General features: G+C 37.4%; 1 protein-coding gene across 2 annotated transcripts in view; it reads right to left on the bottom strand.

The window, feature by feature from the left end:
- The window catches only part of Clpx (caseinolytic mitochondrial matrix peptidase chaperone subunit X), a 31391-nt gene extending 18548 nt beyond the window's left edge, over positions 1-12843 (bottom strand). Inside the window, exons 1-3 of one of the 2 annotated variants that reach the window (XR_013438743.1) lie at positions 12558-12843; positions 6293-6453; positions 5625-5742 (exon numbers count right to left, since the gene is read on the bottom strand). Coding sequence is in view for 1 of the 2 variants with exons in the window: in XM_078049472.1 (XP_077905598.1) it covers positions 5625-5742; positions 6293-6453; positions 12558-12636 (358 nt within the window). In the remaining variant the exon portion in view is untranslated. The remainder of the gene's footprint in view (positions 1-5624; positions 5743-6292; positions 6454-12557) is intronic. The other variant, XM_078049472.1, reaches the window with a different exon arrangement.
- Between the last annotated feature and the right edge of the window lie 879 nt (positions 12844-13722).

The following is a 13722-nucleotide window of genomic DNA, read 5'->3' as shown; positions in this document are numbered from 1 at the left end:
ATTTTCTTTTTACTTCCCTAATTTCTGATTATTTTCTACATATTCATATGGTACCTATACAAATTGTATTTTATTTCCACAACACCAAACAAGAATACCTGATGTCAATATTAGCTAAGAAAACAGCAAAATCTCTACAACTATTCTCGTAAGATGGAAGTGTACTTCAGGACCCATGAGCTAAAATAGTTTTCGCATTTTTAAAAAACTGAAAAATGACAACAAAAGTCATAAAAAATTCAATCTAAGTGTTTACATACAAAATTTCATAGGAGCAGCCACATTTATTCACTTACATTGTCTACTTTTGCTTCTGCACTTTAATTGCAGAGTAGAATAGTTGTAACAGAGACCAAATGTCCCATGCAGCCTAAAATATTTACTATCTGGCCTTATATAGTAAAAATTTGTTGACTTATGCTATACTTATACATTTAAAAGAAAAACTACCCACCAAAAGAATACTTGCAAATCATGTATCTGGATATGGGTCTAGCTTCAAAAATATATGAAGAACTCTTCAACAAGAAGATAACCCAATTTTTAAATGGACAAAGGATTCAAATAGCTATTCTTCCAAAAAAGATACACAAATGGCCAATAATCACATGAAAAAATTATGACCATCATTAGTCACCAGGGAAATACAAATTAAAAACCACCATTGAATATTATTAAACAGCCACTATGAATAAAAAGTAAGCAATAAAGAAGATGTGGAGAAACTGGAATCTTCATATACTGATCAATTGTAAAATGGCAAAAATGCTGTAGAAAACAGTCTGGCAATTCTATAAAAACTAAACAGTTACCAGCTGACTCAGAAATTCCATTCCTATCTACCCAAAAGAAGTAAAAATGTATGTCCACATAAAAACTTATGCATGAATGTTCATAGAAACATTACTCACAATAGCCAATGAGAAGAAACAATCCAAATGTTCATTAAAAGATGCATGGCTAAAAATGGGATATTTTCAGCCACAAAAGACAATGAGGGGCTGGGGTTGTGGCTTAGCAGTAGAGTGCTCACCTAGCATATGCGAGGCACTGGGTTTGATCCTCAGACCATATAAAAATAAATAAATAAAGGTACTTTGTCCAGCTACAACTAAAAAAATAATAATAATACATATTTTTTTAAAAAGTCAATGAATTATGGGGCTGGGGTTATGGCTCAGTGGTAGAGCACTTGCCCTGCATGCATAAGGCACTGGGTTCAGTCCTCAGCACCACATAAAAATAAATAAAGATATATAAAAAAAAAGACAATGAAATATTGATACATGCCACAACTGGGATGAACCTTGAAAATATGCTAACTGAAAGAAACCAAACAAAAATGCCATCTATTGTATAATACCACTATGAAATATCCATAACAGACAAATTCAGAGACAGAAACTAGGTTAATGGTTGCCATGGCTAGGAGGAGAGGAAGGTGAAAAATGACTACTAAGGGCTGTGAGATTTCTTTCTGGGATGATGAAAATGTTCTGGAATTAGAGAATTCATTGTACAAGTTAGGAATATATTAGTCACTGAACTGTATGTTTTAAAATGATGAATTGTATCATATGTAAATGAATTAAAAATCTTAAAAAGTGAAAGAATGAAGCCTACATGTATTAATATATATTATTCTCAAAACATTGCTTTTAGGGGGTCTGGGGATATAGCTCAGTTGGCAGACTGCTTGCCTTGCATGTATAAGGCCCTGTGTTCAAATCCCACCACCACACACAAAAAAGTATTATCTGATATCATTATATGAAGGGATTACAAATACGATATGAACCTCTCTTAAGAAGGCATAAATTAATTGCTGCTTAAGATACTATAGAGTATGTATCTCTTTAATAAGAAGTTTGCCTAAAAGAATTCCAGAAAGACAAAACATTGCTTTTAGTGAAGAGAAACAATTTGCAAAATATATGAAAAACAGACCACTTATATTTTTTCAAAAAGCATTATGTTCAATAAAGATATATTTCCAAAACCTTAACTTTATCTATAATGTCTAATTTTTTAAAATGATTATATATATGTATTCAAGTAATTTAAAATAATGAAAAAAAATTTTTTTAATTTTTTTTAGTTGTAGATGGACACAATATTTTTATTTATTTTTATGTGGTGCTGAGGATTGAATCCAGTGCCTCACATGTGCAAGGCAGGTGCTGTACCACTGAGCTACAGCTCCAGCCCCTGAAAAAAATTTTTAAATGAACAATTACCTAAATGAGCCATTCACAAAGGAATTACAAGTGACCAAAAAACAAGAAAAAAGATGTTTACATACTTACTAGTATATAAGTGAAGATTTAAACAAAATAACCTGAGACCAGACAAAACTCTTTAGGATGAAGATGACACAGGTTTTAATGTGTACACACAGGTCCTTGGCATTCAAAAAAGACACATTCTGAAGAGATTTTTTATCGTGGGTAGGCAAAAACAAGAGAAGAAAGGCTTGTTATACTCCAAGGCCTATAAGTAAAGCTCCAAGGAGAGGAAACGGTGTCATAGTCATCTGTATTTTCTGAGCCTGGCAGTTATATGACTCAACAGTTGTTTGCTTGGTAAATTATGTATAAGTGCAAACTCTTCTTTTTACTCTTTTCTTTCATATTTTCTACTTCCAAGTCCCCACCTCCAATTAGAATTCCCAAAGGAAATAAGCCTCAGCTTTGAATTGATTATAGTAAAGTAGTGTTTCCACCCTTGGTCTGACTGTTAAACACAGATTTGAGGACCCCTCTCAAAATCTACAGATCTTAATCTCTAGGGAAGAAGCCTTGAAATCTCTGTTTAAAAGTTACCCACGGTGGTTAATTACAAACTGGCAAGGTTTGAAAACATAAAAGAGAAATATTTAATCCCAAGAGGAACTAGTTTACCCCTAAAGAATCTTCAATTGGTAAGAATGAATGGGGTAGAAACTTCTGAAAAGCAAATTTTCACAGCTATGTGAACTAAAGCCTCAGCTTCTTCATTTATAAAAATGAAGATATTTTCTGGCTTAAGAAAAGTGAGGTTGCAAGATAAAATTATATATGTTGCATACTAAATTTAGTCTCTTTCTTGGCATTTACTAAATTTAGCCTCTTTCCCTTCTACTCTAAGAAATTATTCTTTGGGTCTATAAAGATTGAACTTGTTCCCTGAAAAAAGAAGAAAAGAAATATTTCCTGATTAAAATATACATGAAATTGTTCCAATAAATAAACTGAACAATTCTCAGATTCTAGAATTGTAGTATATCACATTTTGTGTGTGTGTGTTGCTGGGAACTGAACCCAGGGCCTTATGCATGCGAGGCAAGCACTCTACTTACTGAGCTATATCCCCAGACCCTCACATCAATTTTTTTTTAAGAAACTTTTATCATTTGGTTTTACCACTTTCATTGTTTATGGCAATCCAAATTAAATCATTCAGACTGCTTTTTCTGTTTTGCCAGACAAAAACCACAAAGATCTCTGATACTCCAGCTATGAAATGGAATCATCTTAAAAGTTTTTCCAAAACTGGGACTGGGGATTTTTGTTTAGCAGCAGAATACTCGATTAGCATGCTCAAGGCCATGGATTCAATCCCCAGCACCAAAAAAAAGAAAAAAAAAAAAAAAAGGTTCAAAACTGTAAAAACATGCTATGTATAGTACTCTTTCATATGGTGGTCAATTAATACTAATGGTAAATGTGAAATGGTAATTAAAGCCTCAATATTAGGGTTACAACATGGAGAATCTTCTCTAGCTAATCACAAAAAGTGAGAGTCCTACCAAACCCAGCCATCAGCTTTTTTTTTTTTTTTTTAACCATTGAACCGTACAGAAAGGCTCATAGTCCCACAATGTAATTTACCCTTGAGTCATTACTTCAATTCTAAACCATATGGCAATAAGTTAATTGATTATTTGATAGACTAAAGAAAACATCTGCCAGGCATGGTGACAGACACCTGTCATCCCATTGGCTTGGGAGGCTGAGGCAGGAGGATCGAGGATTCAAAAGTCAGCTCAGCAACTTAGCAAGCTCCAAACAACTTAGCAAGACCCTGTCTCAAAATAAAAAATAAAAAGAGCTGGAGATGTGGCTCAGTGGTTAAGCACCCTTGGGTTCAATCCCTAGTACCAATAAATAAATAAACAAACAAACAAAAATATCTGTACTTGCACCTTTGTATTTCAGACACTCACAGCAAAAGTTGAATAGTTCATCTCTCCCTTCTCTCGAGTGAATCATTAATAAATATCTGACACTTCCTAGAATTAAGGGCTTACTCCTCTAGAGAGTTCAGAGAAGGAAACTACCTTAATATTTGAATGACTGATCTTTTAGTTAATGAAATGTTTAATAGTTATTTGAAAAATGTTATAACAAATATAGAATAAGTTGGGCTGGAGTTGTAGCTCAGCAGGAGAGTACTTGCCTAGCACATGCAAGGCCCTGGGTTCCATCCTCAGCACCATATAAAAATAAATAAAAGTATTGTGTCCAACTACAACTAAAAAATAAAAATCCAAATTTAAAATAATACACAGAATCAAAATAAAGATTTGGAGGGGTACTGGGATTGAATCTAGAGGTGTTTTATCACTGAGATTCATCCCCAGTCCTTTTTTTTTTTGAATGGGGGCAGGGGTGGTGGTGGTACCGGAGATTTAACTCAGGGGCATTTGACCACGAGCCACATCCCTAGCCGTATTTGAAAAATGTTATAATAAATATAGAGTAAGTTGGGCTGGAGTTGTAAAATTTTGTATTTTATTTAGAGACAGGGTCTCACTGAGTTGCTTAATGTGTTGCTTTTGCTGAGGCTGGCTTTGAACTCACAATCCTGCTGCCTCAGCCTCCCAAGCCCCTGGGATTACAGGCATGCGCCACCATACCCAGCCCCAGCCTTTTTTTTCCATTTTGAGACAGGGTCTCACTAAGTTGCTGAGGCTGGTCTTGAGGTTGCAATCTTCTTGTCTCAGCCTGCCCAGTTGCTGGGATTACAGGCAGGCACCAATCACACCTAATAAGAAGCAAATATTTTTCTTAAATTCTTTTTTTTTTTTTTTTTTAAAGAGAAAGGAAGGAAGGAAGAGAGAGAGGAAGGAATACGCTCCCATAGAGAAAGGTCTAGGTCTCCATCCCTCTCTTAGAGAGAGAAAATTTTAATATTTATTTTTTAGTTTTTCGGCGGACACAACATCTTTGTTTGTATGTGGTGCTGAGGATAGAACCCGGGCTGCACACATGCCAGGCGAGCGCGCTACCGCTTGAGCCACATCCCCAGCCCTTTCTTAAATTCTTATACCACAACACAAAGTACTAAAAGCACTAGCGAGTTTTCATATCTGGTGAACATTTAGAGAATCACCTAAGCTCAGGAGCAAAATAACTTTGGTATATATAAAATGTATAAATTTCTATATATCTAATGACTTAAAGGGAAAGGAGGGGCTGGAGTTGTAGTTCAGTGGTAAAGCACTTGCCTCATATGTGTGAGGCACTGGGTTCAATTCCTAGCACACATATAAATAAGCAAGTAAAATAAAGGACCATCAATTAACTAAAAAATATTAAAAAAAAAAAGAAGGGGAAAAGAAAAACATTAGAAGTAATACTTACACACAAAGGTCTCTACATGTGTGCACAAGTCACCACATTTAGGACAGCGAAGCTGGTTTCCACCTTTCCCAGAATTCCCAGAGCCTGATTTTTTACTGCTGCCCTCACTCACCGACTTCTAATGTTTGTGGAGGAGGAAACAAGAGTGTCAGATTATTAGTTTCAGGCAATCATTTTATATATACCTTAAATATAAGTGATGTAGCTTATATTTAATCTTATAATTTTTACAATTCCTAGAATAGAATTATCAGCATAGTTTATATCCTTACTATCATTAGTTATCAAAAGAGCTATTTACCACAAAAAATCAAACACGTGTATTAATCTGTTGTTGTTTTTTTTACCCAGTATGTGCAAGCATGTATAATAAAAGAGTTTTCTTTCGATGACTCAATAAGCAATAGAGGAAAATTGTATTTCAGACAGTTATTGACATTGACACTAAAAGTAGAAGAGTTATGCAGCTTCTTCTACAAGGCAATATAAACTCAGAGGTTATACAGTACTATTATTATATTTAACTATTAAATGAGGGGAAAATGGGGCTATGGATGTTGTTCCACAGTACAGCACTTTCCCAGCATGCCCAAAGCCCTGGTTTCAACCTCTACCACTACAGAGGGAAAAAAAATTTACATGGGTTTCAATAAAAATAAAACAATTACCTTATTTCCATCTCCAGAGCCATCTTTATTTGTCCCATCTTTTGAGGCAAAGTATGCTGGTGTTTCTGAAAAGGTTCTTAGAGGAGCTTGGCGCAGAATCTGAGTTTCAAAGGTCCCAAACCTTCCTAAAACTGGTATGTGAATGCGACTACATGAAATACCTGAAAATAAAAGGAAATCTATCAGTTTACCTAACCAAATATTGACATGCCTTAATAAATCCCCTGGAAACAAAAAATCTTTGAGCATAAAAGAGGCAGAATAGTTTTCACAGCAATAGAACACACTAATAAAGAAAACAGTGAGTGATACCATCAGAGGCCAAAGTCCTCTCAGAAAACAACCAGGCCATAGCCTCTGAAAGACTCTTAGTAAGCAAAGAAATTGTTTCTGGTTCTATCCTTTCAAAGTGAGGTAAGACACCCCCCACCTTTGTATAACAATGTGTGGCTCTTTTAAAATGTGAAAGGAGTTCAACATCTGCTTTACCTGTAGGTTTTATTAAAAGACCATTTGTGCCCTATATTTTTATATAAATAAGCATGTGAGAGCAACAGCTGTCTGTGTCTTTGATTACATGGAGATAATATATAAGACAAAGTAAACAAATTTCAATTATTCTTTTTAAAAATTATGTGTTATTCCACTTATGAGGTACTTACTAGTCAAAGTTATAGAAATAGCAAAAGGAATGGTGGTTGTTAGGGACTGGAAGAACTGAAAGTTATTGTATCACTGGTTATAGAGTTTTAGTTTTATAAGAAAAGAGTTATGATGATGGCTGTAGAACATTGTGAATGTACTTATTTGGAGGAAAAACAATCTAATGTACTATTCATTAAAGCATCCATATTAATGAAATATTTCAAGATAAAGCATTGAGCAAACTAATCTGGGAGTTTTAATCCTTTTTGTGACATGAATCTCTTGGGCAGTATGATGTAGCCTTTGGATTGATCTCTTTCCAGAATAATGTTTTTTAAATGCATAAAGTATAGAACAAAAGAAATTAATTATACTGAAGTACTTATCAAATTATTTTTTTTGGACTAGGAATATGGCTCAGTGATTAGCATGCACAAGGCCCTGGGTTAGGTCCTTAGCATCACTGGAAGAAAAAAAGAACTTAAAATATGCTTCTTTATTTACAAAATTAAATAAGCGCTAACAGTTCTTTTAATAACTACTATGATTTTGAAGTAATAAAAAGTACAAACAATATTTTGAGATATCAGCAACTATAATGTGATATGAAAATACTTGAGATTTTGACTAATGACAAATTCACAAATACTTCTAAGACTACTGTGATTTGTTGCTATATTCGTAATTAAAGGAAATACTATATTTCAGTTAGAGACTACTGAAAACAAAGTTCACAGAATCTCTGAATCCTATTCATAGACCCCTTGGGAACCATGAACTTCAGGTGAAGAACCCCTGAAAGCCAAAAAAGGTAAGTATTTTTGTAAAGTATATTTTGCAAGACTACTTGGCAACAATGATAAAAGCCAGTTAAAAGTTAAACTATTTACAAAACTTCTGTCATGCAGATAAAGCTTTCTGAGTTTCAGGACAACTGCTTTTAAAAATAAATATTAGAATTAGGTACATCCAATTTAGGGCTATTAAGAAGTAGAAGGGTAGTTTACTCAAATTTTAAATATTATACTTGACTCTTGAACTAAGGAGTCTCCAAAAACATAAAAATGATTAATCTTAAATACATGAATGTTTTAGAAATAGTGTGAAAGAATTAAAAATTACCATCTATTTCAGTGCAAGTGTGTAACAGTTGGTGAAATAGTAAATCAAGTTAAATTCTTCCTCAAAAACTTGGTCTTTGGCTGGGCACAGTGGCACATGCCTGTAATCCCAACTACTCAGGAGGCTGAGACTGAAGGATAACAAGTTTGAGTAACTTTGTGAGACCCTGTCTTAGAATAAAAAAATAAAGAAGGGTTGGAGATGTAACTCAGTGGTAGAGCACACCCCTGGGTTCGACCCCCAGTATCACAAAACAAAAACAAAATGGTCTCTAATTTCTAACACAAATTGAAAAATTTTTTTTCAACAATAACTCAAAAATAATAACAGCAACTTCACAGATGTTTTCCCCATTTATTTTTTTTAATATTTATTTTACGATTGTAGTTGGACACAATACCTTTATTGTGTCCAAGGCCTCGCACGTGATAGGCAAGCGCTCCACCACTGAGCCATAATCCCAGCCCAATTTTCCCCATTTATTAATCTCAAATTTCCATTTTATGCTCAAACTATTGTTTCGGGAGCTCTGAATATTTTTAATAAAGTAATATCTTTCCTCAGGTTTAAAAATGTTATATGGGGGGGGCTGGGGATGTGGCTCAAGCGGTAGCGCGCTCGCCTGGCATGCGTGCGGCCCGGGTTCGATCCTCAGCACCACATACCAACAAAGATGTTGTGTCCGCCGAGAACTAAAAAAATAAATATTAAAAATTCTCTCTCTCTCCCCTCTCTCCTCTCTCACTCTCTCTTAAAAAAAAAAAAAAATGTTTGATGGGGGGCTGGAGTTGTGGCTCAGTGGTAGAGCGCTTGCCTAGCATGTGTGAGGCCCTCGGTTCGATTCTCAGCACTGCATATAAATAAAGGTCCATCAACAGCTAAAAAAAATTTAAAAAAATTTTTTTAAATGTTTGATGGATTTTCATTAAAGACATTCTGCTACCCAAGAAAAATCTTCGACCTTGCTTTTTTGTATGTGTGGGTGTGGGTGTGGGTGTGTGTGTGTGTGTGTGTAGAGTAGGGGATTGAACCTGGCCCCCATACATGCTAGGCAAGCGCTCTGCCACCAAGTCACACCCCCAGCCAGAGAAATCTTAAAATTTTTTTGTAGAAACAAAACACACTGGCACCCACCTGTAATCCCAGAGGCTAGGGAGACTGAAACAGAAAGATCACAAGTTTGAAACCAGCCTCAGCAATTTAGCAAGACCCTAAGCAACTTAGCAAGACCTAGTCTTAAAATCAAACATAAAAAGGGCCAGGATATGGCTCAGTGGTTCAGCACCCCTAGTTCAATTCCCAGTACCAAAAAAAGTTTTGTGAGAGACTCTGAATTAAATTCCAAGCCCTGCAGGAGGTGGAGGGTATTTTACAATGCCAGAAATAAAGATGCTCCCTCATTTATTCAGTTTGCCTTATTTAATTTGTATTATATTAGAGTGGAAAGAGAGAATTAAAATCTAGCTCAAATGTGAAATAAGCTAGACTCAGAAAATCAAGGGTGAATATTTTCTCTCACATGAGGAAGCTACAGAGGAAAAAAAAAGGAATAAAAAAGGATCTCACTAAAAATCAAAAGACCAATAAGGAAGATTGAAAGGGAAGAAGAAAGCAAAGGGAAGTACTGAGGAACAAAATTGACCAAATTATGCTACGTCCACATATATATATGACTATTTCACAATGAATCCTGCTTTTATATATAATTATAATGCACTAATTAAAAAAATAATAATAATAGGGGCTAGGCATATAGCTCACAAAGGTGTTTGCCTAGCATACATAGGCCCAATAGGGTTCAATCCTCAGCACCATAAAAACAATAATAATGATAATAATAACAATAAAAAAGAAGGCCAGTAGAAGAGGTATCTGGGGGAATGAAATTGATCAAATTATATTAGATGCATGCATAAATATGTCACATTGACTCCCACTATGATGTACAATTATAACGTACCAACAAAACAAAATCTAGCTAAAAGTTTCAAGGTAGGTCCATTCCATAACTATTATGAAAATTACAGATGCTTTGAACAATCAATAAAAAAAATAAATTAAAAAAAAAAAAAGAAAATTATAGATGCTAACATATTTGAGTTCTTCACTTACACCCTACATTTCTAGTCTTAAAACAGCCACATTCAGACCAAGCATTGTCATTCAAAAAATTTTTAAATGGAATCAAGCATTTCTTAATGCACATATTTGGAATGTAATGTGATCTCATATATGCAAAATATATTAAATATACATCACAACTGGAAAACACTAGCAAAAAATTTTTAAATTTCTACTTTATTATAGCTTTCCTATTCAAAGAGAATAGTGCAGAAAAACACATTAAATTTGATATACATAGCTCATCAGGAAAAGAAAACAGATCCAGTATCAAATGGAACAAATTACTAAGCTTTCAAACTATCATTTGAAAAATTTTAAGTATAGCTTGGTAGGCCCATGGAAATAGAAACTATTCCAGAAGTTCTGAAATTACCACTTCTATTCTTAACTCTTTGAACTGAGAATTCTCCCACCATCTCATTAGAAAATTATAAGTATTTTGATGAGATTGTGTATAAGAATAAATAATAAAATTTAATCCTGATTTTTCTCTTTCCCCTCTTCCTCTTTCCAAGAATCTCAAATAAAAGCAATCCTCCTGGTATTAAGTCCCCTTTCTTGTAACCTATATATAGAGACTTTCTACAATAAAAAATAAACATTTCAGTCACATGTGGTGTTGCACACCTGTAGACCCAGCACTCAGGAGGCTGGAGTAGGATCACTTTTACTGGAGTTAAAACCAGCCACTTCATTAGGGAAAACATAGCCACTTCATTAGGGAGAAAAAAAATTAAGTAGTTAAAGCTTGGGAAAGTCTTAAATGTGTGTAAACCATCTGCCCATTTCATAAAAATATTAAATTCTATGATATTGGGTGCTGTCTCATATTTGAAGCTTACCTTACTCCTTTTCAATGAAAACAATAGTTCTGTATTTCTGAAACCCCCTGGCAAAATATTAATGGATACAGAAATAGATAATAAGCCATTGTGTTGATTTACCTATTGATGTATTTAAATTTTAAGGAAAAACAGTGACGGGTTTGAAATAAATAATTGCCTGTCCTGTGACTCATAGTTTTCAAGGACTCCTGACTAGAACAGATCAAAAACTTTTTCAAAGCAGCTCTGGGGCTATCTTTGTTCTATCTTTTAAAGAAATCTTGCTTTCTATGCTAAAAAAAAAAAAAAAATAGTGCCCCTGCCCAAAAAGAATACCGAAATACTTTATACACGCTAGAAATGCTACTACTGTCTACTCACCACATTTAAACATGAGGGTAAAGACTTATTCAACTACCTCCAGCCTCAAAACGTCCTGACACATAATAGGCCTTCAACAAATGTATGTCAAATAAGTTACAAACATCCGTCATTTTCAAATGTTTATAAATATTTAAAATACATTTGTTGAAGGCCTATTATGTGTCAGGACGTTTTAAGGTCCAGCCCTCACATTTATATATCACTTTACAAAATGCTTCGGCCCACATTACTCTTTGTAATAAACTGCCAGGATAGATAGGCATTTAGTAAACAATAAAGTTATAATTAACCAAAAAATTAGGAAAGGGGGAGTTTTATTTATCCAAGGATCATAAACCGACAAAATAAAAAACGAGACGAATTAGTCTGGAAGTTAGTGACAATAACAGGTTCTAGCCTCAAAGATTTGGGGAAGAGAAAGATGGTTTCTTTTTCCGGAATTTCTTGGCTCAAGTGCCATTCTTTCGCAGCTCCTGATAAACAGAGAGGAGAGGTAAACATGAGCCACTCTAAAGATATCAAGACTCAAGTTCGGGGAAGCCAGCAAACGACTGCTGGTATGGCCAAATATTCCAAAAAGAATTCCACCGGTAGTTTCCCCCATCTCCCCGGCTGCTTTCCTGCGGACTTTCCGCGAAGTATTGCGAGCTCTGTTTGTGTCCGGGTGTTGACCGCCGCACAATGACACCTCGAGTGTTGCGCGGCCTGCGTCCGCACGGCCAGCTGGGCGCCTCGTGAGACCCCAAAGTGACAGCCCCTCACTCTGGCACTCCCGGTGCCCCCGACAGCCCAAGGGAGACTCGGCCAGACTCCGGAAGAGAAGCTGCCTTCATAGTCGGCGGCCCCCGAAAGCACCGAGTGGGGTCTCAGGACACTTTTTAATGAGAGGAGCATTTTGTGCCTCATCCAGAGTTCAGACCCCAAACTCTGGAGGCCCGAAAGCGAGCGGTCAGGCAAGAACACAAGGATTTTCTTCAAATTCGAGAAACACCTTCTCCAGAGACTGGTAGAGAGAGCCCCATCCCAAGGGAAAGTGTGGGTGGGTGCTGAGTAGAGCGCCTCACAACTCGCGAGTGAGGAACGCCTCGGGCCCTCCCCAGGGTCCCCACCCGCCGCGGGTCCACGCTCCCAGGGCCGAGAGCTCAGACATGGGACTACTTCATTACCTCTCTGCGCGGAGGCGAGCGAGGTGGTGATGAGCCGAGCGGCGGCCGCGCCGCAGGTACAAGCACCGCAGCTGGACATCTTTGCTGGGCCTAGGCCGGGGCTTCGCCCCTTGCTGACCTCTGGATCTCAGCAGTCGGGCTCCTACTCGCGGAGCGCGCTGACTTGGTCCTGAACGGTCCCGCCGGCCCAAGGCCCAGTGCAGGGTTCACCCGCCTGTCAGCCAGGCCTTCGCGCTCTTCGTCTCCCACCGCTGTCTACTCACTACAGTAGACACTTATACCCCCTCCCTTTCCCTCCACCCCCCACCCCCCCGCCTACCGGGCCCGGGGAGCGTGCGCGCGCCTGCGTCCTAGGCCCTGGGAGGGGGCGTGGGCACGCGCCGCGTGTGCGTGCGTGAGACACCTACGTGAGGCGAGGAAAGGGGGTGGTGACCTGGGCGCCAATGAGCGCCCTACGGCAAGCGGCTAGCCCCAACTGTCCCAACGCGGAGTTTTGGCGCCTGCTCCTTCATCCCAGAGTTGAAGAGACACCGAGTGCTGCTACATCAGGAGTTGCCTCAACTTGTTTAGTTAAACTCTTCTCCTGGTCATTTTCAATGGTGGAAGGGAAGGTCAAAAATAGGCAGGTGGCTTGGGGGGTGGTGGACGGCGTTGAGTGTGTAGCTCAGCGATAGAGCGTTCTGCAGAGCGTGCACAAGGCCCCGAGTTCAATCCTCAGTGCTCCCCACCCCAAAAATAAAGTGACCTGGCAGCTATTAGCCATTCCACAAATTCCTTCCTTCCTGGATTCAGTATCCTGTGTTCTTTGTCTTCTTATCCTTATTTTCCTTGATAGTGGCATGGGCGTGGTAATTTCACCTGATTTCCCACCCCCACAGCTGTTAAGGTGATAGCACCACTTGCTCTTTCAGGCCTAGTGTTGGTAATGCTTTCACTGTTGCTAGTGCTTGAGTTCTTTATAGTTTTTAGAAGGTTTTAAAAATCTGATCACACCTTTAAGTCCCTTAAATCAGTCTCTTCATTAATCCCTCTTTTATTACCCTTTGGGTGCAGTTGGTAGGGCCTGTTTACTCTGGACAGCTAAAGCAGATCAACCAGCTACACTAGGTAGAGGATTGTGAGAAATGAATGAGGCCAGTCTTCTATCTAGGCTGGTGCCAGACTA

This window comes from Ictidomys tridecemlineatus, chromosome 5 (genome assembly GCF_052094955.1).
Source record: "Ictidomys tridecemlineatus isolate mIctTri1 chromosome 5, mIctTri1.hap1, whole genome shotgun sequence".
NCBI lineage: Eukaryota > Metazoa > Chordata > Mammalia > Rodentia > Sciuridae > Ictidomys > Ictidomys tridecemlineatus.
The sequence above is the reverse complement of the archived record's forward strand: the minus strand, read 5'-3'. Positions and strand labels throughout refer to the sequence as shown.